The 26559-nt window shown below is 41.1% G+C and overlaps 4 protein-coding genes across 6 annotated transcripts; 3 read left to right on the forward strand and 1 right to left on the reverse strand.

The window, feature by feature from the left end:
• The first annotated feature begins 55 nt into the window (after positions 1–55).
• On the forward strand, positions 56–3648 carry polr3k (polymerase (RNA) III (DNA directed) polypeptide K). The gene is made up of 3 exons (XM_030407231.1): positions 56–325; positions 446–533; positions 1979–3648. Exons 1-3 carry the CDS (start codon positions 215–217, stop codon positions 2104–2106), a joined length of 327 nt encoding a protein of 108 aa, XP_030263091.1. The 5' UTR covers positions 56–214; the 3' UTR covers positions 2107–3648.
• Positions 2350–8815, reverse strand: cdip1 (cell death-inducing p53 target 1). 2 transcript variants are annotated; one of them, XM_030407228.1, is made up of 6 exons: positions 8708–8815; positions 7785–7840; positions 6825–6975; positions 6320–6460; positions 5481–5757; positions 2350–4202 (listed from the first exon to the last, which is right to left on the reverse strand). In XM_030407228.1, exons 3-6 carry the CDS (start codon positions 6898–6900, stop codon positions 4091–4093), a joined length of 606 nt encoding a protein of 201 aa, XP_030263088.1. In that variant the 5' UTR covers positions 6901–6975; positions 7785–7840; positions 8708–8815; the 3' UTR covers positions 2350–4090. The 2 variants fall into 2 exon arrangements, with proteins under 2 accessions (XP_030263088.1, XP_030263090.1); XM_030407230.1 differs by lacking the exon at positions 7785–7840.
• A 2877-nt stretch (positions 8816–11692) lies between these two features.
• mgrn1b (mahogunin, ring finger 1b) lies at positions 11693–20090 on the forward strand. Of its 2 annotated transcripts, XM_030408348.1 has the most exons (17): positions 11694–12107; positions 13163–13281; positions 13461–13549; positions 13642–13788; positions 14322–14439; positions 14555–14621; positions 14762–14805; positions 14900–14947; positions 15524–15592; positions 15695–15854; positions 15988–16097; positions 16613–16827; positions 17055–17166; positions 17259–17304; positions 17423–17527; positions 17946–17991; positions 18257–18480. In XM_030408348.1, exons 1-16 carry the CDS (start codon positions 12020–12022, stop codon positions 17984–17986), a joined length of 1578 nt encoding a protein of 525 aa, XP_030264208.1. In that variant the 5' UTR covers positions 11694–12019; the 3' UTR covers positions 17987–17991; positions 18257–18480. The 2 variants fall into 2 exon arrangements, with proteins under 2 accessions (XP_030264207.1, XP_030264208.1); XM_030408347.1 differs by lacking the exon at positions 17946–17991 and having other exon boundaries at positions 11693–12107; positions 18257–20090.
• Positions 20091–24703: 4613 nt separating this feature from the next.
• aanat2 (arylalkylamine N-acetyltransferase 2) lies at positions 24704–26547 on the forward strand. Its single transcript, XM_030408408.1, has 3 exons — positions 24704–25131; positions 25415–25569; positions 25720–26547. Exons 1-3 carry the CDS (start codon positions 24975–24977, stop codon positions 26023–26025), a joined length of 618 nt encoding a protein of 205 aa, XP_030264268.1. The 5' UTR covers positions 24704–24974; the 3' UTR covers positions 26026–26547.
• The last annotated feature ends 12 nt before the right edge of the window (positions 26548–26559 follow it).

A 26559-nucleotide genomic window follows, 5' to 3' on the forward strand; every position in this document is an offset into this window, starting at 1 on the left:
TACAACTACTTCTTCTTTCTGGATTTCGTTTCCCCCCGAACGATAAAAAGTGTAGCACCCGCTTCCACCAGCTCCTCTTCCGCTTGTTCCACATGCAGCAAACTGTTTACAGCAGCTAAACTTAATTGGTTCATTAGCTGTGTGAAATTGTGTTCTTATATTGAGTTTGTTATGTCAGTGTGTAGCTGTTAGCTACACATATTTGCCGGCTAGCATGCTTCTGTTTTGTCCAACCTGCGGAAATGTTTTAATTGTCGAGGAGGGACAGAAGTGTATGAGATTCGCCTGCAACACCTGTCCGTACGTACACAACATCACAAGAAAGGTGAGTTCAGAGACATTATCACGGCCAGTATTCAGTTTTAAAGTCCTATTTATATCAAATCCGTGATACTGTCTACGCCACAGACTTTGAGGATCCTGACTTATTTTTTCTTCTCTGCAGGTAAATAACAGGAAGTATCCCAAGTTAAAGGAGGTGGATGATGTGCTCGGTGGCGCAGCAGCCTGGGAAAACGTGGACTCCACTGCTGGTAAGTGACTTTAAAACAGCTCATGGTACCATATATCAGTATAATTAGCATTATTTTACTGGTGCCTCTAAGGCCCTTTACCTTATCTTGTAATGAATTATCCCCCCCCCCCCCCCCCCCTTAATGCTTTGTGCTATGCAATTGTTTAAAGCAACATTATGTAGAAATTGGCATTTCAGTTTCTGAGTGCTTCACCACAGTTGTACATTTAAATTCCAGGAGCCAAATGTGTAAACCATGCGTACACCTCACTGTCCATGCAGACTTCCAACAGACTGTGTGACTGGTACACATCTTTAACACCATGCAAACCTTCTTTTCAGTCTGAGTAGTGTGACGCTGTTGTGAGTTGACAAAAAGGATCAGAAAAGAGAATTTAGGTGACATTTACAAAACACATACTGAGCCCTGTCCCCCCGGCTCAAGTCCAACCTGATGATGTAAATTTTATGTGCCTGTGCCCATCTATTTGAAGAGTATAAGGGCCAGGGATGAGGGGAAAAAATGAGGCAGACATTTTTCTTTCATTATGCACTTCAAGAAAAAAAGAGAATAAAGTCAACTCTTCTGGTCCCTCAAATCCAGCTGGGGGAGCGACTGCCCGAGCATCCGGTATCTGCCATTACTACATACTTCAAACTTCAGCTTGCACGAATGTGGCAACTTTATTCTTGACATTTCCACAAATTGTATTCCGTCGTTATTCTTGACATTTCGACTTTTTTCTTGTCCTGACATTTTTTTCCTCACTTCTGGCCCTCATACTCCTCTGTAAATTTCTTATTGCCACTAAAAACATTTTTGATCGGTTAAATTCTTAACGGTGATTAATCGATTAGTCGTTAATGTTCTCTACTTTCTGCCACTCCAGTTCCTTCATTTTGTAGTTCAGCCAGACCTTAAACCTCCAAATAATACTCTTTTCCATCTGTCAATTCGATCATTACAGGTAATTTAACAATTCAGGGACTTGAGAAACCATCTACAAAACTTATTCCCCAGTAATCTTATATTTTCTGGATTTAAACTATCCATCATACATCCATTTTCACTGTTAAATTGAAAATGTAGATTTAACTTTTAGTTATGTTAATCAAATCTAACTAAAACTTATCATAATCTATTTGTATGACTGTGTGGTATATGTGCTGTTTTTGTGGTGACTTTTAATACCAGCACCCGAAACGCATATCGTTTTTCTAGAGCATCATGTGGGGTGTACTGACGTGTACTAAAATCTCATAAAATACCGTTAATGCCTGTTTTTTACTTGCCAAAGGAGAAAGGCTGCAGGCACACGCACATTTGAATCTTGTATTAATTTTAATCCACAGTGTTTGCAGCTGTATTTTACACATCTTCTCTTTTACACTCTTTGAAGCAAATCTGAGAACTCGTGCAGTCGTGGTTCCAAGCTCATATTTAATACTTGTACCTGTTTGCAGAAAAATGTCCCAAGTGCGAGCACCCCCGGGCGTATTTCATGCAGATTCAGACCAGATCAGCTGATGAGCCGATGACGACGTTCTACAAATGCTGCAATGCCCAGTGTGGACACCGATGGAGAGACTGAACCCTTTGCACTTTGAACATTTTAATGGATTTACTGCTCATGTGGCCCATATTTATTGCCAACAGGCTCCGGTAGTTATGGACATTCTGCTGATGACTCCAGTGTGTCCAGGTTCTCCTCTGTGTTTAGATCCAGCTGGAGAATCTTTGACTTTGTTTTCGCAGATATTATTTGAAAAACAGTGTTCGCACTCGAAAAATGGTGCATTTTCCAAGTAACATTAAAATGAGTTTCAATGAAAAATCATGTTCTGATTTTTATTGATAAAATAGTACCTGTATACAACTGTCAAACAAATTTTGACTTGCGTAGTTATACATATCACAGACATTTAGAGAGCAATGCAGACCAGCATTATCCACGACAATGGCGTACAGTGCTTCATATTAAAAGTTCAATGCACTCCTTCAACTCAAAATTGACTTTCTTGCACAGATTAGCTAGCCTCAAGAAAGGGGAAAAAAAAAAAATGAACTGCACATAGAGTCAAAGAACTAGCGCGAGTGGGATTTCTTCATTTTTCACGTGTGGCTCATGCAGAACAACTCTGCACTTGGTGAGTGAGGAGCAGTTCGGGCATGCTGTGGTGGAACTGATTGTTAGTAGTAATCTCAATGGAATCACAATGTAATTTTAGCAGGATTTCTGATACAATCATTTATTTGAAGCTTATTCCTAGCAGAGAGGTCACTATCAAGTATTAGTCGAAAGAGATCTTTATTATCTAACATGCATCAGAGCAATGCAGGTACTCTTTTAAAAAGGGGGGCTGGTGCCATATTAGGAGGGTTACAGGCTAAACAGAGTAATGTTAAGATGGTGTCACCGCTGGCGTTTGTTTGCTAACATACTTTTTTTCTATTTTTTTTTTTTAACTAGCTACCTGTTAACTGTGGCACCAACAAACAATCAGCCGACAGTGACAAGATAATCTAGTTTGGAGCGGTGCATCACAATGACACATGGGCCAAAGAGAGGACACAAGATAACTGAGATGTCATGCAGTGCGTCTCCATCAGTAACAGTAAAACTGCCTGCCAGCTCTACTTTGAGTCTTCTACTTCTACACTCTTGAATAAGTGCATGAATTGTGGGATTCACTCAGCTAACAAGCAAAAGCCAAAAATTATGTGCTGCTTTCACTCATGAGACGAGTCACTAAGTCACATTATTAATGATAGCTGAGGTTGCATCAGAAGGGGAAATTCCAACTTAAAGTGCAAATGGTGGATTCATCAACAAGATTAAGTACATCGCGGACAGAGGGCGTTTATGCCAACTCGCTCAACTGTAAATCACTGAATGTTGCGCGACTTCTGACTGAAGCCCACGAAGATTAATAATACAGAATGTAACGTCAATCTCAGGCATTCCAAAACAAGCAAATACATCAGTTTAACAAGCTGAAAATGCTTCATTAGTTTCCTCACATTCAGAAATTGAATGAGGGATTCAAAAAGGAAAACAAAATCATCAGACATGGACAAAAATGTTCACAGTTCTCAATATTAACTTGTTAAAATAGGATAAAATATCTGAAATAAAAAAAAAAACAAGAACTCTAACCCAGCATGTTTGACTTCAATAAACTTGCTTCTCAGCAAAATGATTTCTAATAAATAAAGTGACCATTTTCACAGCTTTCTCTAACTGAGGTCTTCTTTTAACAACTGTAACATCACCAGCCGTTTCCATACAGGATCAGATGCACCTGCGGCCTCGGTGGATGTTTAAGTGCCCTACAATTTCTGTAGCTCAGTGAGATTTGTACATTTCAAATGCATATTTATACATGAACGAATTATGCTGAAAGATATATACAGGAAATATTCTGTGAACTAATGAGAAAACTGCACTTACAATTCAATAGGGCTACACAACACTTTGCAAAAATGAGGGAGGGGGGGCTGTAACTACCAGCAGGAGGAGCTGTGAATTTATGTGTGTGCATGTACATGTCTCTGTAGCATACAGCTGTCGGTGGTTAGCATATACGCTTGTATGTGTAAATGTAGCCCTTACAGTAAGGGCAGGTGTGTGTCACATCCTTGAGGTCATCAATCAGGCAGGGAATCAAGCAGCAGCCGAGATCACACCTGGAAACGAGGAACAGACAGATAAGATACCGTGTCGCAAAGTCAAACACCTGCGCGTGGTTATAAATGTTTAGTGCCTAGCGAAGAGGAAGTGGACATCAGTGGACTGAAATGCTGCCGCTGTCTGCACAAAAGAACAGAAAAAAAAAAACGTCTGGCAACATCTGATTGTTTAACCTGATTTGAATGAAATACAATGAATACAATTTACTATTTGTATCGCGCTGGAACAAAGGTCACAGACGGCTCTGTATGCAAAATGTAACAGGCCGGTCAAACTTTATGGACCAGATTTATAGACCCTGCATTCTCCCTTTCTCCACGTGAACTGATGCCGATTAGGGATGAATGTGACCGAGCGTGACAGAGTGTGTAGAGTGGCTACACATACTTTAGACCACGTATACACAGGTTTTTCTAGAGACATTTGCAGCGGAAGGGAAGATGTGGACACGAAATATAAGTTGACAGACGTAAAGTAAAACATTGTTTAAGTTTATCACCACTTTCAATGATTATATTATTACTTTACAGTCTACACAGGATGAGGTAAAAGTAATAAAGTGATAATTGTCTAAATTAGCAGTAAAGTGGGCACGAGTATCAATATATTAACAGATACTTTTGACATTAACTTACGGAAATTAAGCATGTGTGCCCGTTTCCACAATGGTCGAGATTTATTAGGCTGAATCACGTGTACGCTCAGCTAAATCAATATGATCAAATGAATGGAATGACTTTTTCTGTATTTGTGCATGAACGGTTCTAAACGTGAATCTACACAGAGTTTAACGCAAAAAGCCCCAGATGTCTGCATACTGAAGACATGTCTTCTACAGTAGAATTTCATTTGCCTATCAAATCACAAACAGAGGCACTTGCTTTGCATATTAATGAGCGGCTGAGAACAGTGTGTGAACTAGCAAACTGTGAATGTAGAGAGCCAACTAACCGTTAGCTTGAGCGCGGTTTTCTGGTAGTCAGTATTTTTGAAGACATTTAAATAACTGTTAGACTTCGATATAATATTTTGACTCAATATGAAGGCAAGTCAAATCTATTATATTGTACATTTTCTAAAAATTATATTAATCTGTTTCAAGAACTGCAAAAGAATGAGACCTCTACAGACTTCTACATCCACAAGCCTGATCTTTAAAACCTCAGTTCTTCCACTTGGTTGACAGCAACGTGCATTTTAGAACTGCTGCTGCTGCCACCAAAAACAACTATTAGATGAATTTTTTCTTGACTCCTGGCCTGTAGTCTACTCACCCAACAAAGAAGCAGAAGAGGCAGAAGAGTGTGTTCATGAGCCCGACATCGTGGGAGATGCGGGTGATGATTGCCTGCTGACAGTGCGGACACACGGTCTGCACCGGCGAGGTCTGGAACATTTCCCCCTGCAGTACGGTCACGGTGGTTGCTGCTCCTGGAGGGGCGAGGACGGTCGCTGTGTGACCTCCCATGTGGACAAAGTGACTGGGACCGGGACCCATCTGTCCTGGCATCGCGTGGGGGAAGTGACCGGGTGGAGGGTGGAAGTGGCCACCTGTACAGAGGGAAATTACACTTACTAAGCTGTATTCTATATCAAGTCACGCACACATCGACTTGTACTGATATGGTGGCACTTATGATTGTGTTTTTTCCAAAAGACATTCATGTTTTCATTACCAAAAGCTGTGAATGGGAAAATGCAGAGCACTGAATTTCTCAGCAATCTTTTGTCTTGCTGCCTGCAGCCCTTTCTCAAACAAAGCTGGATTCTTTGTTGTAAAAAAAACCATCATCATCACACTGTGTGCACTGTGTAGAGGCGGTAACATCCAGTATAGGTCAGTGTGTAGGTTCATAAATGCAGCAGCTTCTCAAGTCAACATTCCATTTGCTGGAGTCACCCCTGATGCCCTGGTTAACAACCCTGCCTATATTTAGTACCGTCTGCAATGGATACGCTACACAGATCTAAGGTTTAGGCACATTCATTGTGGGTTATGTACACGTTCCAAGGGTGCTATAGTGAATGAATTTTAGTGGAAACAACGCTTGTAAATAAAGCGTTATGTCGCTTTTGTTGTGTTGACGTTTCATGTACAGACTGTCTGCAGCACCTGGTGGTGGTGGAGGCATTGGCATAGGCATGGGTCCTTCTCCAGGGACATGTGGGGGAAGGAAGCCTGGCTGTGGGCCCTCATAAGGTGGAGGGCCGTAGTCTGGAGGCAAGGGCTGTCCCTGCACTGGAGCAGTTCTTACTGTTTCAAACAGGAAAGAGAGAAGAAGAGGATGGCACTGAAGACGGGTACAGAGACAACAAACGCAAACATGCCATGCTGAAACATATCAAAGTCTCCATGGTGACAGTTTACTCAAGCCACAATGATTAACGTGTGTACAGAGTCAGACTGAGGAGTTGAATAGTCATGATGGAAAATCAGAACCACCGAGTAACAGATGAAAATAAAATGGTTAAACTCGTAACACTGGGCAAAGCTGAAGTCATCTCAATTTAGCATCCTACTGTCTTGACCTCACATTAAAAATAGGAATTAGGTCATTTCAAATACATGCGAGTGGATATTAACATTCGCCATAATCCTACATGTTAAGTTTTGTTACCTGGTTGTCCATTCTTCTCCTCGATGAGGGGGGCACTGGGACCTCCAGGGTACGGAGGAGGAGGGTCACTGGACATACTGGCCGGATGTCTGTATAGGAGAAGGGGGTTGGACGCGGAGCTCCCCTCACAACTCCTCTGTGGACTTTAATTCTGGGAGGGAAGAGAAGCATGCACAGTTTGAGTCCCGTGGCTCATTACTCTTCGACACTGAATTATCCCAAGTCATAAAATGTTCCAGCGACAGTCAGGGAGGCTAATGAGGTACTCTGTGGACCTGCTGATGACAGCGTGCACATGTACTGCAAGTTTCAGCACACCCGGGTGAAACACAGTGGAGTTTAAGTGACTTTGTGATGAGAAACAAGCAACCGAGCGCCGTCTGATATTACCGAAGAATCTAAATGTTATCGTGTATGATCATGTTCCGAGCAAAATCAGGAGTATTGGGTGACTATCTGATCATCAGCTGGCACTAACAAGAGGATATTCAACACAAAAATGTACCTGTTCTAGAAGAAAGACTGAGAGAAGATATAAACATAATCAGTGACAGCACCACGGTCCTGTGTCAGGGCTCAGGTTTCAACAGGAAGTGGGATTTTCCCGCGGTCTAAATAATGCAAGTGCTTTACACAGGAAACGGATTGAGGCTCTGTCAATTTACATCTGGTAAATCAGACCATGATGAACACATGGGTGGGTTGTTACATCTGGGTATGAAGATACACATCACCCAAACATGTGTATTGTGTGTCGATCTTACACAGCAGCCCTGCAACGTGTATATAACATTTATTTGTTTAACTTTATTCAAGCTGTCTAAGGGCATGTGCAGTGTGAGTGTCCACCAAAAGAAATAGTATATAGATCATGGTGAAATGGTCATTACAGACATTAAAATGTGGAACTGTCAGCCCGTTCACAAAGAACTGTTGACTGAGACAAGAAAAAAAATGTACCTGCGACTGAGACAAAGAAAGACTCCACTGCAGGAATCTGACCAATGTGCCGAAACCTGTAACACGACAAAAATATTCAAGTTATTTTAGTAAAGCTTTCGTGTGAACTTATAAAGTGGCTGTGCAAAGGTGTGAGGGATTCTCACGACCCAGCAGGATTATTTATGTATTTTTTAAAGAACAACAATAAATCCCAAATTGTGCTCTTCAGTCTCAGCAGCACTGACCTCGGGGCTGATGTCAGTGAAACCCAAATACGTGAAACCAAAAGGAAGAATGTCGGTGCAATGTCGAGTCTGAATGTTTGGAATTCACCAGCTTTCACCCAAACGATGCTAAAGCCTCTCAGCTAACCACCTAGCTAGCTGTTGTTGTTTTTTTTTTTTTTTTTAAATCCTTTCACAGATAATCCAGCTCAACGCTACTTGCACAAGTAACCATGAACAACTGAGTTACGTAATGGAGGCTAGCGAAAGTCAGCACTGACGTTAACTTCGATTGTGTCACCGTATCTGGTACAAATGTGTCCCAACAGTACCGACGTTAAATCACTCGGCTGCTAACGGTAATAACGTTCACGCTGAACGGTGTTACGGTAATCAGGGTTTGCTAATTGGCAGGTTGTAAATAATTTAAATCCTTAAAATAAGCTGATAAACGATTATCAGCGAGTATTCGTACCCAGCTGGTGAGGTAACATGGAAGACAAGGATGTGTTTGTTCAGCTAACCCAAAGCGACGCAAAGTATGTTTGCTAGCTGTCGTTAGCAAGCTAACGTCGCCATTCTGGGCTCAGAAACAGCAGACTGGATATAAAAGAAAGACGTGAAAAGGATCACACGAAACCTCAAAAGCATTGTGAATGATTGTTTCTAGCAGATACTATAATGATGCAACTGTCTGTGTGCTGGAAGTCAGATTACCTGTTTTTTGTGAGGATCGCAGCCTGCCCGCGGTGCAACTGAAGCAGTTTGACGTTAGCAGCTCCGACCTGCTGATGAAAGTCAACATCCGCTGAGTGGATTCACACCCTGATAAAACGTCAACGCCAAGTCATTAATTATGAATTACACAGGCACGAAACATATTAAAACGGTGGTGAGAGATAAACATATATATCAATGTATGATATTAATATATAGGTAGCAAATGTATACTGTATAAAGGCAACAAAAAATAAAGAAATACATTTATTTATTTTGAAAGTATGTACCGGAAGTATTAGCATAATATCGTCGCCGACTTGACGCTAGCTTTAACAGCTAATCAACAGACCGGTTAATTATTGCAATTATTACCAACACTAATTCCTATTAGCATCAGTATAGTGAAATCTCTAATAATCATATACTAACATGGTATACAAAGTGACGTTATTCAGGATTAGATCGAAATCGACACCTGCATGTTAGCCTGTTGCGGTTCCTCCCTGTGAATGTAGTGAACAACGCTCACATCAACCCTTAGTTCCATATTAAAACCTCAGGATAAAGGCCACTACTAAGGAAATATACATGTTAATATAATTTAAAAAATAACTGCACTGTAAAAAAGCTCTTTTTCCAGAAGTTTCCGTTATTCTTTACCAGAAAATAGTTGTGGATATGAGGGTTGACTTTAGTGTGATAGTTAGAAACACGAGTGTTCACTGCCCTCTTGTGGTCATAATGAGGCACTGCAATATTAAAATCTGTCAAGCTAGCGTCAATGCGGACGTAAAGCAATGCTAACACTTCCGGCTAATACTTTCAACATAATATGACAAAGCTAACGTAACGAGTGAAAATAATTTAGAAAACAAATCATATTTTTCTCTTGTTGTCACAGTTATGAATTAAAATTCCGCGTCCTTAACTAACAACATTTAGAATGACATTTCTTACATTTCGGTGTGTCTCTCACAGCTTGCACTAGACATATAACTAAAAATAAATATCAGCCACACATTATCAAACCAAAGGCAGATCTTTGCAGTCAGTTTGATATGTTGTCTTGCTTGTTACGTGGCTGGTGATGGTGAAGGGAGCCAATAGCGAGAAAGTTAGCAGAAGCCCAGTGTACTGCAGTGAAGGCATCAGGAAGAAGATACAAAGAAAATGAAGAACTAACCTATGAAGAAATTAGTTTGGTGAAAAGTCAAAGTCAGAATAACATGAAGATCTTTTGACTTGGTTTTGACCATTAAGTCAAAATTCAAGAAATTCAAGTACAAATTTCCGTTTTTTGTGCACGATAGGAGATGATTTTTTACCCAAGTTCCCAACCACAACTATTAACAACCAACAATAAAATAATCAAACAAAGACAAACACAGCAGCCTCCCTACAGAGCAAAGAGAGTGTTTTATTAGTTTTAGTAAATAGTTTTATTTTTATTTAGATTGCTGTCCTCCAATGGTCACAGTGAGAGATGACACTTTATTAAATTCATTAATCATCATTAAAACAGTCAACATCTGAATTGGACTGTTGTTGTAACAATATCAATACAAAATACACAAAGACAGACTATAAGACATTAATTTGATGTTGGGCAAAAGTGTTTTACGTTGCAGTGTTAAAATTAGTAAAAAAAACAAACAATATTCAACGTTATTACATTATTATTTTAAAAGAACTTTACAGGTATGTATTATTCTAATATCCTGTAGTTACTGACTGTGACCACTAAAGGGAAGTAAACACCCGTGATTATGGAAACACAGGTTAAACACAAACACACGATTAAGTTGAGGCTAAAGATAAAACTGGCGGTATGTCTAACATGATTATACATTTATTAATACTTCAAAGGAATAGCTTTGCCATTTCTTCTTTTTAATTACTTTTCAAGTTTCGCTCCTTTATTTTGAAAGTGTTACCCGGAAGTTGTAAATGTTTCCATTAACGCTGACTTGATTAAATATCGTACTGTAGTTACTCCTTGTGACCACAAGAGGGAAGCAAAGACTCGTCAACACTTGGGGCAAATAGATCAGACACACACCGTACTAGCCAGAACATCTCGTAACGAGCTACCTTTGTCCTCAAGCTGATATTACGGTTGTTATTTGATTTACTTATCTGAATGATGAGTGGGCATTGATAATAGTTGTTATTTTGCTGCAGGATTTTATTCTGACCACCGGATGCAGCAAATTATAAACCATAGGCCAACACAACAGACGTAACGATTTTAAAAAATGTATACGAAATACAAAATCAATATATCTTATAGAGTAATACTAACATAAATATACATTTATTCAGATCTCTAAATACTAGCTGTGCTTAATTTAATAATTGAAGTGCCAATTCTATTTATGTATTCTCTTGGGGATTAACATACAATTATTTTGTTATTTTTAATTTACACTGTCGCTGACTTGATTATACTTGTTTCCCGTGGTTACTCCCTAGATAGCAGTGAACACTTGTTTACAGTCGAGTTCAAACACGCAGACCATCCCAGTTAAATAATGATAATACTAATGTTGTTGTTAGGGCTGTTATTTGACTTGCTAACACTAATAAAGCGTTTTTACGTACTGATCATAATAATAATTGGCTGCTGTTCTTTATTGTGACCACTGGAGGGCAGTAAAATATTCATGTTCCTCCCAGTGACAAACTCCAGACAGAAACTCACAAAATATAATATATATATATATATATATATATATATATATATATATATATATATATATATATATATATATATATATATATATATATATATTACTTGTCCCATTTCAGTTATTCATATATGTAACATGCGCCTACATGTGACTTCTTCATTACATAAGTCTTTCAGTTGTTATTTTGTTGGAGGGGCGGTGTTGCAAACTCCATCGTTATCCTTTAATCAATATGTAGAAAAACAAACGAAGCCCCTGTGCTGACCTCTCCCCCACATGGCCGCCCTCCCGCCGGGCAGTCCCGTAACCTCAAACGAACGCCCTGCCTTTCTGGAAGCGCTTGGTGACAGCCAATCAGGTCGCCTCCCTGCTACGTTAGCACAGCTCTGGCAAAACAACAGCCCGTCTGAGTTAGCTTCCTGCTTAGCATTAGCATTAGCAACGTAGCCACGGCGAAATTGAACGTGTAAAATGTTAATTTAGCGAAAGCGTTTGCTTCTGGTGGATGTTATCTTCGCTTTGGCGCTAGTGTACGCTGAAGGCAGAGCTAATCGGGGCTGCTGACGCGCTGTTAGGTGCTAGCTAACCGTAGCTAACATCGGCGACCCAGCGGAGAAAGATGGGGTCCATCCTGAGTCGCAGAATCGCTGGTGTTGAGGATATCGATATCCAGGCCAACTCGGCCTATCGATTTCCACCAAAATCGGGTAAGTGATCGGCGTTGTCTCTTGGCTGAAATGTCATAAACATGTATCTTTCATAGCAGCAGTAAACACTGAGGCACCGAGCGCACACTGGCGTTAGCTGTTAGGTTTTAATTATTGTTTATTCCTGTTGACTGCCACCATATAACGCTATTTGTTACTTAGACAGTGATTGTAAACAATTATAAGCGTATATAAATGTGACTGTTGCCGGTAAGCTCACGTTATGCAGAAAATCTGGTGATATTTAGAGTTTTATGCGTCAGACGTCGTGATAATGCTGCTGGCGATGATGGTTTATTATGAAGTTACGGCAGCATCGCGGTCTTAATGCATAAAGTCATGCTTGGCCAACAAAGCTGAATGAACAGACTGACGTGTTTTATCCACATCAAAACGATGCCACAAGAACTGAGGAACGGATGACATCCAGACACACATAGCTTTCATAACAAACATTTTTGTTTACAGTGTCAGATGTGTTTTTAATAAGTGCGTCTCTTGTCTTCTGTGTTTGACACACTATCATAGTGTTACTGAGGCATTTCCAAACAATAAAAACACAGCATGCAGATGGTATCTGTAGATGTAGATGGGTGTGTCAGCATGACACCAATAAATGTTGACTGTTTAAAACCCATAAAAACCACAAGATGTTTTATTGTTGAAAATAACTTCAGCTGACCAAATAATCTCCTGCATCTCAGCATACACCCATGATCGCTGATATGGTGATAATGAAGTTACTGTCTTTGTTTGTGGTTGGTTAAAATGAACCCATTGAAAAAATGAGACCTATTAACTGGACGAGACATTAAAAATTAAAATAGCAGAGAGGAGAATCTGAAAATAAATGTCACCACTTCTGTTTTGAAGTTGTTCAAGTCTTGTTGAGACGACTGTCCCTCTTCCTCTGAAATGACTCCATCGTGTTCTGCTCAAAAGAGTCATAATACATTTCCGTGAAAACACTATATTTTTACAGACAGATAAGTTGAAGTGACTGCATTTAAATTCAGCTACTTATTTTTCATCCTTTTCCCCTTTCTTGTCCTCAGGGAATTACTTTGCGAGTCACTTCTTCATGGGAGGAGAGAAATTCGACACACCACATCCAGAGGGATACCTTTTTGGAGAAAACATGGACCTGAATTTTCTTGGAAATAGGCCGGTGCAGGTAAGAATGGACGTCTCCTCATTTAACCATCTGGGAATTCAGTGCTGTGTTTTTTTTCCACAGCTTTAAAACTACCCTGACACAGTTCTACATTACTCGGTGGAAATAAGATCCGTCAAGCCATCTCACAAATTCCAACTAAAGTAGCGTCTTTCATATTGTTGTTGTTGCTTCACTAGTTCCCATACGTGACGCCCGCACCCCACGAGCCTGTGAAAACTCTGAGGAGTCTGGTCAACATCAGAAAGGACTCTTTGCGTTTGGTCAGGTAAAGATCGCACGAGACAACGTGACGACACAAAAATCACAACAAAAATCAAGAACTTTTGTCTAAGAGTTTCTCAAACCTCCTGATCGCAGGTATAAAGACGACTCTGACACACCAGTGGAAGAAGGCGGAAAACCAAAGGTTCAGTACGGTGTGGAGTTCACCTTCGATGCTGATGCACGAGTGGCCATCACCCTCTACTGTCAGGCATTTGAGGAGTTCTCCAACGGGATGGCTGTGTAAGACTTTGGTCCCAAAACTCCTTTTTTCACGGGGCACCACTGTGTCTGAGTAAGCTGTTGCTGTTAACAGAAAAAAAGACAAAACATAGTTTCATTCATTACATTGAAATACTCTTCTAAATCCATTTATGCGTCCTGTATGAATTAAATAAACAACCTTCCGATTACAGTATAGGACGATCAGATATTCTTACTGACGGTGCTGCAGTATGTCAGTGGGAAACATTGTGCCACAGAGATTTAAACTCTGTTTTATGGGTGGTGAGATTCGAGCCGTAGAGCGCAGACTAGAATAGATGCGGTGGGTCCATAGCAACCACCAGTAACCATGGATACAGACGATAAGATGAAAAAGATGATCAAAGTAGCATTTCATACTGAAGTTAGTGTATTAAATATGGCAGCCATCAGTAGTGTTCCCTTTCTGGTAAAATGTCTGACTGAACCGTGAATGAATCGACCTTTGGCCAGTGAGATTCCTCCATCGTCCTGCACGCTGACTGCTATTCTCTGTCGCATACTGTGTGCAGGTACAGCCCAAAGAATCCGTCGCTGGTGTCTGAAACTGTGCACTACAAGCGAGGGGTGAGCCAACAGTTCTCCATGCCGTCTTTCAAAATTGATTTCAACGAGTGGAAAGAGGAAGACGTAAGTATCTGCAGTTGGTGAGGGAATCAAGAGTTTGTGACTCGATCATACATCACAAAAACGAACAAACTCCAGGGACGTTTGTTTACGTCTGCTCGCCTCTTTTCTCTTAAAGCTGAACTTTGACCTGGACCGAGGAGTGTTCCCCATGGTGATCCAGGCTGTGGTCGATGAAGGGGACGGTAGGTCACTAGAGCGGCAGAACAAATGTCATATTTTATGAAATTTAGTCATGAAGTAGTAGCTCAACATTTGCCGTCAGTGTTATCAGTTCAGTTGATTTTAATCAGCATTAACCACGGCTGTGTGTGTTCTCTTCAAGACTGCCTCGGACATGCTCACGTACTTTTGGCAGCCTTTGAAAGAGTACGTATGCGTTTGAATGAAAGTTAATCATTTGAGTCTGTACAGAACAAGTTTTTATATGAGTTCACACTTCTTTTTCTTTTTGTTCCTCCAGCATGTTGATGGCAGTTTCTCCGTCAAGCCTCTGAAGCAGAAGCAAATTGTAGGTTCTCATTTCAATGTTGCCTTTTTAAAACCGTTATTTAGCAAATAATTAAAGTCAGAAGTGTAATGTGTGCTGAAAATCCTTCAGTTTGCTTAAATCATCTTGATGTTTTTTTTATTTAATCACCTGCAATCCAAGTCAGTCAAATGTGAAGAACATGCTGAATCTGCGACGGCATGTTGTTAATGCAGTACAGGATGTTTTAAGCAGAGCGTCAGTGTTCCTCGTACTCTTCTGCTTTTGAAAAATCTGTGCCGAGCCCCCTGGGAGTCTGGCAATAAGTAGATGTTGAATGTAAACTTGGATGACATGGAGCTCAAAGTAATTTCACAGAGACTCTCTGATTTTTGTGTTTTTGTTTCTGTCCTTGAATATGAAGCATCACAGTGATTTTATTGCGTACACCCTCAGAGAGATGTTTTTTTATTTTGAATACTCACTGCTTTCTGAAATGAAGAGAGTGGAGAGAATCTGTTATACGTTTTGCTTTCCGACTCCCTCGGACCTCATGGTGTACATGGACCCATGCTTCTGAAACATGAATGTTGAATTCCTGTGACTTTATCTTTCGAGGTGGACCGTGTGAGCTACCTCCTACAGGAGATCTACGGGATCGAGAACAAGAACAACCAAGAAACTAAGGTATCGCTCAATATATTCCCATGTACGTGAATCACAGTGCTGTAATGGATCAGTTAAGGTTTATGTGTGGGATTTCTGATTATGTTTGTTTTCTCTTTACAGCCCTCAGATGATGAGAACAGTGACAACAGCAACGAGTGTGTTGTGTGTCTGTCTGACTTGAGAGATACACTCATCCTGCCCTGCAGACATCTGTGTCTCTGCAACTCCTGCGCAGACACGCTGCGTTACCAGGCCAACAACTGTCCCATATGCAGGCTGCGTAAGAAGTGCCTCATTATCTTAATAACGCTCTGCTCATTAAGGAGCTCTATTACTTGTATTTGAAGAGTTGTCGGAGTTGAACATCAATAATTACTTCTGTGTTTAATTTGAGCCTGTGTTCCTCTTACCAGCCTTCAGAGCCTTGCTGCAGATCAGAGCTGTGAGGAAAAAACCTGGAGCTCTTTCTCCCGTGTCTTTCAGCCCCGTTCTGGCTCAGACTATGGACCACGAGGAGCACTCAGTAAGTCACATGCACATCTGTGCATAATCAGTTAATATCTTAAAAAATGGCTAAGATTTCCAGCAGCATCAAAGAGAAACTGGGCATGAAAACATGCTGAATAACACATTTGTAGCTTTATTGCCTCGTGACGTTCTGCAGTAAAACATTGCAACTGGCTGCAGTGTTGGAACAACTGATATTCATAAATGTTAAATTGAGTCCATTCCTACTTGCATGTGTTTCACAACAATAGCTCATTGAAAACAAAGGGAAGGATGTTGATTCATACCAACTTTTATCTGGCAGCAAGTTGCTAGTTTGAAGACATTTGCATGCAGGAATGAGATGAAGTCTTCCAGTATGTCGACAAAAACAAGGCACAAGGCTGATGGGTGGCTTTGTTACTTATCTGATAATTGCCCATCTCTGAATGGAATAGTTGACCCTTTTTTCTATAACGCTCTTTATGAATATGACATTTGTTTGTCAGCTGTGCATTGTCACCACCAGCCCTTGTCCGCGTCTGTTTGCAGGGCACTGACTCGGTTCCTCCCGGCTTTGAGCCCATCTCGCTGTTGGAGGCTTTGAATGGTCTGCGGTCCGTGTCTCCTGCCATCCCCTCTGCCCCCCTCTATGATGATATCAACTTCTCAGGGGGTCTGGGAGGTGACGGCAGACAGCTGAGCTCCCCGGAGCATTTAAGTGATGGCAGTCTGCAGAAAGGAAAAGTCAGCAAGTCACCCGACAGGTAAGAGAACATCACCTTACATTAACCTGTGCGGTTTAATTATGACAGAGGTGTAGAAAGCAGCTTCTACATGCTGCTGCCCTGAATTATTTATTCAAACGGCTACAACATCTGATATAATTACAGTGAAAATATATCCATTTTGGGAAGCTGTGATTGATTGAATTATATGTTTAACTTGTACCTTTCTGTATTGATGATTTGTTTTCCTTGTCTTCCCACTCCAGCACCCTTCGGTCTCCTTCCTCTCCCATCCAGGAGGAAGATGAGGAGAAGCTGTCGGAGATGTCCGACGCTCAGCCGCACACAATGCTGTCCAGCAGCCCCGCTCCCACAGACGTAAGCCACGTCTTTACCAGCTGACATTTAAACTTTGACTCTGTAGCAAACAAAAGCTTTAAGAAACAATCTTTTTTACCTTCTTCTTCCAGGGCACAGCAACCGAGGACGTGGCAGAATCCCTGTCTCCAGATGATGGTGAGTTTCCTCAGCTGGCACTCGGCTGGAGAGTTAGCCTATTGTTGTGTGACACTGGTAAAGATTTGCTGTCTCTGAGAGTTAGATTCATTGACATTTACTCTCCTGGGTGATCCAGAGGACAGGATGCATGCCGGAGGAGACATCCTACAGGACTGCAGCAGCGAACACAGCAGCTTGACCAAAACAGAGAGCGACCCACCGGGCGACTTGTCTCTGCCAGGTAAGAAATCCTCTGCCAGGAACAAAGAAAATATGAGGGAAGTCTTCAAGCTCGTTCAGATGGGAAAGAAAGAAAGGGAAATAAGTATACATAAAGAGATTATATGCACAGTAAAACAATACACATATTCTAAAGCCATATTCAGTGCAGACCTGTACTTTCAGCTGATCAAGCAAAGTTCTGATTGGACTGCAGCTCCTTAAAACTGTAGCATCATCAACTTCAAATTGTCTGGTTCTTGCTTGTTTTTTTAACTTCTTTCTGGATGATGAATCTGTTCTGTTTCTCCTCTTGAATCCAAGACTCACCGCTGTGATTCCCTGAGCTTTGCATCTAACCTGTGTGCTGTTGTACTTCTCTGTTTCCTAACACTCCTCTTCTCTGTTCCTGTCCCTTCCTGCTGCCTCACTTTGGGCAGCTCTCGGTCCTGATGCCTGCTCTATTGGTATGGAGGAATAACTGTGGTATGTAGGCTTTCCTGTCTGCTCTGCTTCTCTGTGTATGAGCTCTACCACTCTCACTGAATCCTGTTCTCCATAAATAAGTTTGTCGTCATCTATCACAGCTAGAAAAAGAAAAGATCCAGCGGGTACTATCAGGTGAACTCCTCTGATAAGCCAGTTATAAAATGCAGACAAGGCCTATCTTGTTAAGAATGAGCAGTGTTTCCAAAGTATCACTGGAAACCTTCACTTGTTGTTTGCTTATGTGTTGCTTCTTCCTCACCAGGGTCGTCGGAATCAACAGAAAGCCTGAAAAGTCAGAGCACAAACTGCTCCAGCCAGCCTCTCCTGTGTCCTGCGAGCAGCATTCATATGGAGGATGAGCACCTCAACCCCTGACTCTGATCCAGCCTTTTACCCTCCAATCCATCAGAACAGATTTATGCTTTACAAAGATCATCCACTCCCTCTATTCCTTTGACCCCCCCCAAGCCCCATCTTCTGCTCCTGTGATCGGAGCAACAAAGGTCCGGAAACCTAGTCCACCATAATGTGGGCGGACTGCGTTTACTCCACCAGTGTCTCTGACATTAGAACAGAATTCGACTCCTCTCTCTCTCTTTATGACTGAAGTTAAAAAAAAAAAAATGTTTCCAGAGCTTTGAAAACATTGAATTAACTGTCAGATGGTGTTCAGTTGTGGTCTAGTAATGTGGATTCCAGAGATATTTCACTACCTGTCACGGTGGTGCTTTTAAGCACACTTATTTTAACCCTCTCAAAGTACTCAACACTAAATTCAGAAGAATTTCTAAAATACGGTTTGTGTTTAGATATCGTATTCATGCGTGAAATACATTAATGACTCGTTTTTCAGGCAGGTTGATTTGGGTTATGAGCAGAAACTTTGAAAAACCTTACTTCTGTATCTGTGTGTCCATTCGAAGTGATTTTGCACTCCAATATCATTTATAATCCATTCCTTATAACAAGAGTTTAAGATGGGATAAGTTAAAGTTTTATGCAGTCTTAAACATCTACATGTCACTTTTTTTTTATCATTTCAAATGATGTGATATCTATGTATCATAACTGTACTAGAATCCTGTGTAGTTACTTCAAAAATTGTAAACTTGCATATTACAAATAGTAAAAAAAAAAAAAAAAAAAAGTTCCTGATATTGAAATAATGGAAGTAGATTCAGTTAACATGCACATTATTTAAGACTTCAGTAAGAGCTACAGATTGACATCCTAACAGCTGAACTCAAAGATGGCTGAAGCCTGCAACAAGCATAGATGCTCCAGCTACATGTACGCTGACTCAGTATGGCACAGTTACGTGTGCTTGTCGTAGATGTGGCACATCTCTGTACGGTCTTTGTGGCAACGCCGGTGTCTGCTTATGTGATGTAGCTGCAGAGAACAATGGGTCAGGTGTTTGTGCGGCTGCAACGCCTTTACTTACCTTGGTCCTGTATGTGTAGCGCCATGCATATAGATCTTTGTGCCTTGAATTGATATGGCTGCCTGCTTGTTGCATTGGACATTAGTGTTCTTATAAATGCCACAATATACAAGTTTTCAGCCCGTAGACAGGATTTTTTGATGCTAATGTACAGAGCCTTTTTTTTTTTTTTTTTTTCTATCGCAGACTTCATGCTACTGGAAAATGTATCTTGTCATTGTTATTCCAAATATTAAACTGAACTGTTCATTTACTATGTTATGGCCATGTATCAATTATGCATTTAATCTTAGTATTTAGGTTAAAGTGGATTCGTCTAATGTACGTTTGATTGGAAGGAACACATCCAATGCAATAAATGCAAACGTTGCATTTTGATAATTGGGCTGCATTTGCATGTGAATTTGTTGAGGCGTAAACCTCACTGCTCTTTAGTAACATGGTTATTTTGTCTTCCCCTCCCTCCTCTTCTGTGCCATTTTTAACTTGACACTGTGCCTTCCTGTTCCCTTTTTTGACCACTATTGACCTGGTATCCAGGAAAACTCCACAGTAGGTGGTTTGTGGCTCTCTGTTAAATCAATTCCTGTCTTTCCTGGTGTGTATAGCAGCATGTGTATAACAATAAAGAACAAAGATTCTGTACTTCAAACTGCCAGTTTTCTGATCCATCACAGTATTTACTTTATTTTATTTTCCTGCGAAGAATAATTTGTTGCAACGCCCACTGCAGTCACATATTTGGTCAAGTTATTTAATTTGGCATCAGTATGTATTATTTGTATAATGAAAAGAGGGTTGTTAGCTTGAGATTAAAAGACAGCGCCAGATGTAGTGTGTACGAAATGTTACGCAAAATGTGCCTTCAAGTTAAAAGGAAGGGAAGTATCAGACTAGTGTGTGTATATATAGAGTTTATGACCAGTTTCACAGACTACTTTTTAGTGAACTCAATCCCTCACTCGTGGCTTAAAGGATGTCTGTCAGGCTTTAACTCGTGGCTGGGAGAGTAAAAAGTATCACATTTGAATCGACAGGGACTAAGTCAGTGCTCTGTTATCAAGAATTTACTGTGTGTGTGTTCTTACGGGGGAAAAAAAGATCTGTTTTGTCTGAATATCTGTCTCTGACACAGCAGTACTACATAGATTCATAAAGTCTTAGACGTATCTGTAAATCTGGTGCAAACATGGCAAAGCCGTGGCCTCTATCTGGATAAGCGGTGCCCTCTGGTGGTTTCCTGTAGACTTTGGCTACACCACAGTTTTGCAAATAAGACATGGACCATGAACTGCTGTAAAACCTCAAAGTCAGGCTCTCGGTTAATCTTCCACCTGAAAGGCCTTATGGACCTGTGAGTTTCTGATTAAAAGGACGTCTGTTCAGTAACAAGGAGTGTTACAGGATGGTCACAGCTGGTTCACTTGGAAGCAGTGCTGCGGGTAAATAAGCTTCCTCTGGTACCTGAAGGCTTAAGGATAAAACAGTAGCCTACAATGTCCATCAACAAATTAACTGACTCGGAGCCAAGTGGCTGACAAACACACTGGCTCATTTACAACCTTAGTCTCTGACAAAATAGCAACCCAAATCTTCCTGTTGACTAATAAGACTTGGTACAGATACTGATTGTCATTGAGGCCACAGTCTGCCACAAACAGTTGGTTTCAGTCGATTACTGTACGTTGCTAGAGGCAACCACACTGGGACAGTTTCCTAGAAGTTACTGCTTAACTGACATCATCAGATCCACCATTTTGTCAGATGTGTGTTTAAGGAAGTTATGACAGACATCTTCTATTTATCCAATATTCTATTTAATCAATCACATGTCTGTCCGTCCTGGGAGAGGGATCCCTCCCTTGATCCCAACCCTTGATTGCACCTGTGCACCTCCATAAATAGCAAAATTAATGTTAAAATGTTTGTTTGTTTTTGTGTTGGCCCTGTTACCAGACACTAGATCGTATCCTGCTATCACCAAATGCAGCATGTGTAAAATACTTGGATAGTATGAGAGGGTAAGCTGTTTTCCAGGTAATGTGATGATCACTGGACGCGTGGTCAAGCACAGGGAGGATCTACTTCAGCCGGGGTTTATTGGAGGCTGTAACAGGCTAAAGGACAATGGAAACCAATCCAAGCTGGTTTTGTATCCAAACAGAAAATAGGTACCATGAATTACCACCAAATAAACAACTATCAACATACAAACTAAATACACAGAGAGCAAATATCTGGGTGTATTAATTTACAATAATTCTAACTCAAGCAGCTCAAACAACAAGATTCTGCCAACTAGGGATGTCCCGATACTTGGCCTTAACTAATATTTTCCTAGATAATACAGCTGTATTAAGAAAAAAAGTACCTGCATCCAAGCTGTTCCTTAATAGGTTTTTATTATTTTGTTGAAACAAAGTATATACTTTAATATAGCTCTTAATTATTCTGCATATGCTATTACAACATTGGCCTCCACCTTCCTCGTGTTAGCAGGTGAGTGTGTGATGCTGCATTGTGACAGCAGACCCTCGTGTACAGCCAGCTGAAGTGTGTGTGAGACGCAGCTCACGCTTGGTACCTCCATATCATCCTTTGGTTATTTCATGTACTTTACGTTGTCACATAAAATGACGTGGACACGTTGCTTGTCTATTAACGCGTTCAGCATCTCCTGGATTGCCTGCTTTACATGCTCTGCTGTATGAGACCCACGAAACTAGTGCGCATATACCGGCATGTTGTAACTCGAAAGTGGAATAAATGTAATGCAGAGATGGTAGAGCATACTGGGGATTCAAAAACTCCAGGTGACGAAGAAAACCCTGATCCCCTATTACGGAGATGAGCTGGTTTTCCAGAGCGATTAATTTGATGACCCTCTCTGTATTATTTGTGGACATGTCGCTGAAGATATTTCTCATAACTGAAAGTATCCGCGACTGTTTGCTGCTTTGGTCTCCTTGCCTGTACTCTCGAGTGAACACGTTGTATTCTTTGAGTTTTTGTTTTGTATATGCTGTATCAAATGAGTAGTAAAATGCAGCTCCGCGAAACGGCCGTATAGCAGATGTTACATGTCGCCGTTGGACTGCTTTCGCTTTCTAATTGACGTTATTTCCACACGGCAGACACTTTATTCACAGGTTTTCACAGAGTAACACCACGCGCGCGTCTGTGTTCCGCCACAAATTGTGCTCTGACGTAAAAAAAAAAAAAAAGAAAAAGAAAAAAAAAAATCGGGCTTGGGTCCACGTTCAAAACTGCCGATTCCGATCAGCGGAAAAATGCCCAGATCGGCTCCGATCCCGATCCTACAGATCGGATCGGGACATCCCTACTGCCAACATAAACTTAAACATTAAGAAAAGCCATTTGGGGTTTTCCATCTGTAGTATAAACTGCAAATAATATGGAGATGTATATGGTCAGAAAATTACAAATTGGACCATTGAAATTGTGATGCATACAACACTTAAACAGTGTTTTATTTTTCACCTGAATCTTGAAACAAGCATTACAAATTCTGTGAGGTGTTTCAGGTTTCTAACATATTGACATTCCTCTGCAGTGTTGGTTAACTGTTGCTCTCTGCTCCACTGGACCAACAGGTGTACGCCAGTGTAAAGTTTACTGAGTATTCAGTTGCACTTTGCGCCTCAAGCGTGCCTGTAAAAACATAATACACTGAGAAAGGATGTGTGCAAGTGTGTGCGTATACACACACATGCTGTAAATGAGATTAGGGTCTATGACAGTCAGCCAGAGACTGTCAGCGAGTGAGACATTTTTTTTTATCTTCTATCAGCTCTCGTATGTTGCAGATATTCATAATCTAGAGAGCCAAAGTTCTGTTTCCTTACTTAAACCTTTTTTAATTTATCAGCTTGTCTGAAAAGCTGAAACATATGTCTGGGATTCTAAAAACTCAACCTTGTCATTCAGCTGGCTATAACAGGCTGTTTATGAGGCCTTGAGGAATTATTTCCGACCGCCCCTCCCTTCACAGGTCACAGCGATTGACAGAGCTGGAGGTCAGAAATGGTCGATTCATCTCTGGACAACTGTGCCTGTGTTCTCCTCCAACATCTGATGATCGCACAAGCAGAGATGTTCCCGTATTTGCGATCGGCCTGCTGACCGGATGACGTAGGAGATTTCCCGTTCATCACGGTAGTGAATGCCAAGAGGAAGCAGTGGAGTGAAACAATAATCCTTAAAACAATTCTATTTTGGTTTGATCTCTTGAGACTACATTAAACAATATTAGGGCTAAGCTTAAATCCAGGCGAGTAAAGCCTGTTTTTCTGCAGAGAAATAAACAAGGCCACTTCCGAAACAGGTTGTTATCATTTGCAGATTCAGATTGCAGATTTGTTTGGAAAAGTTCAGTCACACAAGAATACTGTTGTAAACATTTAGCAACACTACAACATGATTTCACAACCATAACAAAGCATATCTAAAAGACAGGAGCACATTTTCCTCTACATGAAGATTCAAAATATGGATTTAGGATTATCTTTACATGAAAAAACTAATTTGTAGTCAATTTGAAGGATTTGTCGGCCTGTGTAAACAGGGTTACTTCAGGGCAGTCAAAGCAAGTCCTCTCTCATTTAATTAGTCTGTGTTAAACCTCTTTGAGGCATGAAATCATCCTAACACCAATCCTCCCAAATCTCCACCCTCACTCAGTAAAGTTAAATTAGCCCACATCAGCCTATCACCACATTCAGTCACACCACCTCTCGCTCATCCCCACCCTGAATAAAAACGCATACCGGACATATACAGTCCATACATGTGCCGACATGCGTGTGCAAAGTAAAAACTAATCCTAATCTGTCATCACGTTTTAACAGCACCTTTTTCCGGTCCAAGGTGAACATTGATTTAATTAATCAGACTGAATTATTATCATCTGCTCCGGCATAAAATCTCACCATCACAAGAAGATTTTCATTATATAACCTATATAAACTTTCTAAAAATACCATAGATTTTCTTTTTTAAGATGTGGGGAAAAATACAGCTAATTGCTGTCAAAGCCCAACGCTGAGGTTAATCCAAATTAGTGTCTAATCATGATATGTACCATGAAAAGCTACATTTATTTTATTGTCTGTGTGAGGTGTGTTAGTGTCTGGGATCTAAAAATATACAAATCGTGCGAGAAATACCCCGAGAACAAAATGTCTGTCATGTGAGCACAGGGGATTTAGAGACTTTGGAGACACGTGTCCAGCCAGCTATCCTACTTTGAGACGACCACTTCACAGTTTGGGATCAGAGACAAAGAGGAGCTGGAGGAGGAGAGAGCTGGAGGGACACATAGGTCAGCACCTTGCCTTCGGAAGTGAGCCACATCACAGTCAGAGCTGTAGGACAAACTCAGAAAGTTTGGCTGGCTGAGTTCGACTGCACCATAGACAGCATCAGTAGAAAGTTTCTATTGCAAAAGGCTGGAAAATAAGAGGACAGAAGACTTCTGACAAATATTCAGAACCTATTCTTGTGTTATTGAGACATCATGACACAGCAGGTCAGCGGCTCACCCTTTTTCAAGCCCTTCTTTCTGAAGACACCCGTCAGTCTCCTGCGACAGAGACGACACACACTCCCCGCCAGCGAGTTCAGAAACCTCACGCCACAGGATGCCATCAGTGTGTTTGAGATAGAGAGAGAAGGTAAATCAAGCTTCTGCTGTTCACAAACAGAATACATGTAACCTGTTTTAAACCTTTATATATCAAAAGGTAAGAACTTGACTGACGTTCTGCATGTAAAAAGAAAATATACAGTATTTTCAATTCTGTCATTGGAGAAGCTATGAATCGCTTAAATATTGTTTGGATGTTAAATATTGTGCCAGTTTTTCCTTGAGTACAGCACATTTCTTTTTCTGATCCCCATCATCGTGGCTCTCAGGACATGACCCACTGTATCAACTGCTTCTCTTTACACCCTCAGCATTTGTCTCTGTGTCTGGAGAGTGTCCACTTACCCTGGATGAAGTGCTTAACTTCCTGGGTCAGTGCCCTGAGCTGTCACTGGGTTGGTTTGAGGAGGGACAACTGGTAGCTTTCATCATCGGCTCTGGCTGGGGCAAGGAGAGGCTCTCACAGGTATGAAGACACATAGAAACTGTAAAGAGGACCAATATTTCTTCTCCATGCAAGTTGATCATTTAGAGAAAATTGCTCTGATTCATGTGAATTTTGGCTCATGGTTGCTTTGATGTTATCAATGCCTTCTCTGTAATCTCTTTTCTCCAGGAGGCAATGACTCAACATGTCCCAGACAGCCCTGCTGTGCACATCCATGTGCTGTCAGTGCACCGTCACTGTCGACAGCAAGGCAAGGGCTCCATCCTCTTGTGGCGCTACCTGCAGTACCTGCGCTGTATACCAGGCCTCCGCAGAGCTCTGCTGATTTGCGAGGAATTCCTGGTGCCCTTCTACCAAAAGGCCGGATTCAAGGAGAAAGGGCCATCAGCCATCTCCATATCCAACATGCAATTCCAAGAGATGGAGTACACAATCGGCGGTCAGGCGTACACAAGGCGGAACAGCGGCTGCTAGTCCATCAGTCCCTACCCCACCCTCCTTCCGCTTACTCACCTCTAACATGGACTCAGGGCAGAAGAGATTAACACAACATAGCTGACAGATGGACAGATAAGTGCACGGAGCCAGCATGCAACAGTGGACTGGGTTCAGTATGGGTAACGAGGTCTTACTGGACCTCCTCCTGTCAGAACCTCACAGTATCCCACCGAACAAGGACTGTGTGAGGACAGAGGGGACAAGAGTGGATTCATGCTACAAAAAAAGAGGAACAAGTGGCTTTGCAGCTGATGATTTGTCTCATCAGACATCAAATTATATCCCTTCTGTTAACAGTAGCATCTTGGCTTTGTGAATTTAATGTTGTTTTTTCCATTTATTTATTGGTTTGGATTTATTTACGCAATTTATTTAAAAAAAAAAATGATATGCATTACATCCGGGGTTGTAAAAGCTGACATTAAAAATGTTCGGTTTGTTGAAAGAAATTTGCTGTTTCTTTGTTGCATAATTTGAATAAACGAATACAATCTCCAACAGGCATTTTCT

This window comes from Sparus aurata, chromosome 23 (assembly GCF_900880675.1).
Source record: "Sparus aurata chromosome 23, fSpaAur1.1, whole genome shotgun sequence".
NCBI classification, from domain to species: domain Eukaryota; kingdom Metazoa; phylum Chordata; class Actinopteri; order Spariformes; family Sparidae; genus Sparus; species Sparus aurata.

What these genes read in the sequence shown, in the direction of transcription:
- polr3k (XM_030407231.1), top strand. Translation starts at nt 215, where the DNA reads ATGCTTCTGTTTTGTCCAACCTGCGGAAATGTTTTAATTGTCGAGGAG. An exon ending in TACACAACATCACAAGAAAG is followed by an intron (nt 326 to 445) that starts GTGAGTTCAGAG and finishes TCTTCTCTGCAG; the next exon opens with GTAAATAACAGGAAGTATCC. An exon ending in AAACGTGGACTCCACTGCTG is followed by an intron (nt 534 to 1,978) that starts GTAAGTGACTTT and finishes ACCTGTTTGCAG; the next exon opens with AAAAATGTCCCAAGTGCGAG.
- cdip1 (XM_030407230.1), bottom strand. Translation starts at nt 6,900, where the DNA reads ATGTCCAGTGACCCTCCTCCTCCGTACCCTGGAGGTCCCAGTGCCCCC. An exon ending in GGAGAAGAATGGACAACCAG is followed by an intron (nt 6,461 to 6,824) that starts GTAACAAAACTT and finishes TGTTTGAAACAG; the next exon opens with TAAGAACTGCTCCAGTGCAG. An exon ending in AATGCCTCCACCACCACCAG is followed by an intron (nt 5,758 to 6,319) that starts GTGCTGCAGACA and finishes CCCTCTGTACAG; the next exon opens with GTGGCCACTTCCACCCTCCA.
- mgrn1b (XM_030408347.1), top strand. Translation starts at nt 12,020, where the DNA reads ATGGGGTCCATCCTGAGTCGCAGAATCGCTGGTGTTGAGGATATCGAT. An exon ending in CTCTGAAGCAGAAGCAAATT is followed by an intron (nt 14,948 to 15,523) that starts GTAGGTTCTCAT and finishes TTATCTTTCGAG; the next exon opens with GTGGACCGTGTGAGCTACCT. An exon ending in TGGACCACGAGGAGCACTCA is followed by an intron (nt 16,098 to 16,612) that starts GTAAGTCACATG and finishes GTCTGTTTGCAG; the next exon opens with GGCACTGACTCGGTTCCTCC.
- aanat2 (XM_030408408.1), top strand. Translation starts at nt 24,975, where the DNA reads ATGACACAGCAGGTCAGCGGCTCACCCTTTTTCAAGCCCTTCTTTCTG. An exon ending in GTTTGAGATAGAGAGAGAAG is followed by an intron (nt 25,132 to 25,414) that starts GTAAATCAAGCT and finishes TTACACCCTCAG; the next exon opens with CATTTGTCTCTGTGTCTGGA. An exon ending in GCAAGGAGAGGCTCTCACAG is followed by an intron (nt 25,570 to 25,719) that starts GTATGAAGACAC and finishes TCTTTTCTCCAG; the next exon opens with GAGGCAATGACTCAACATGT.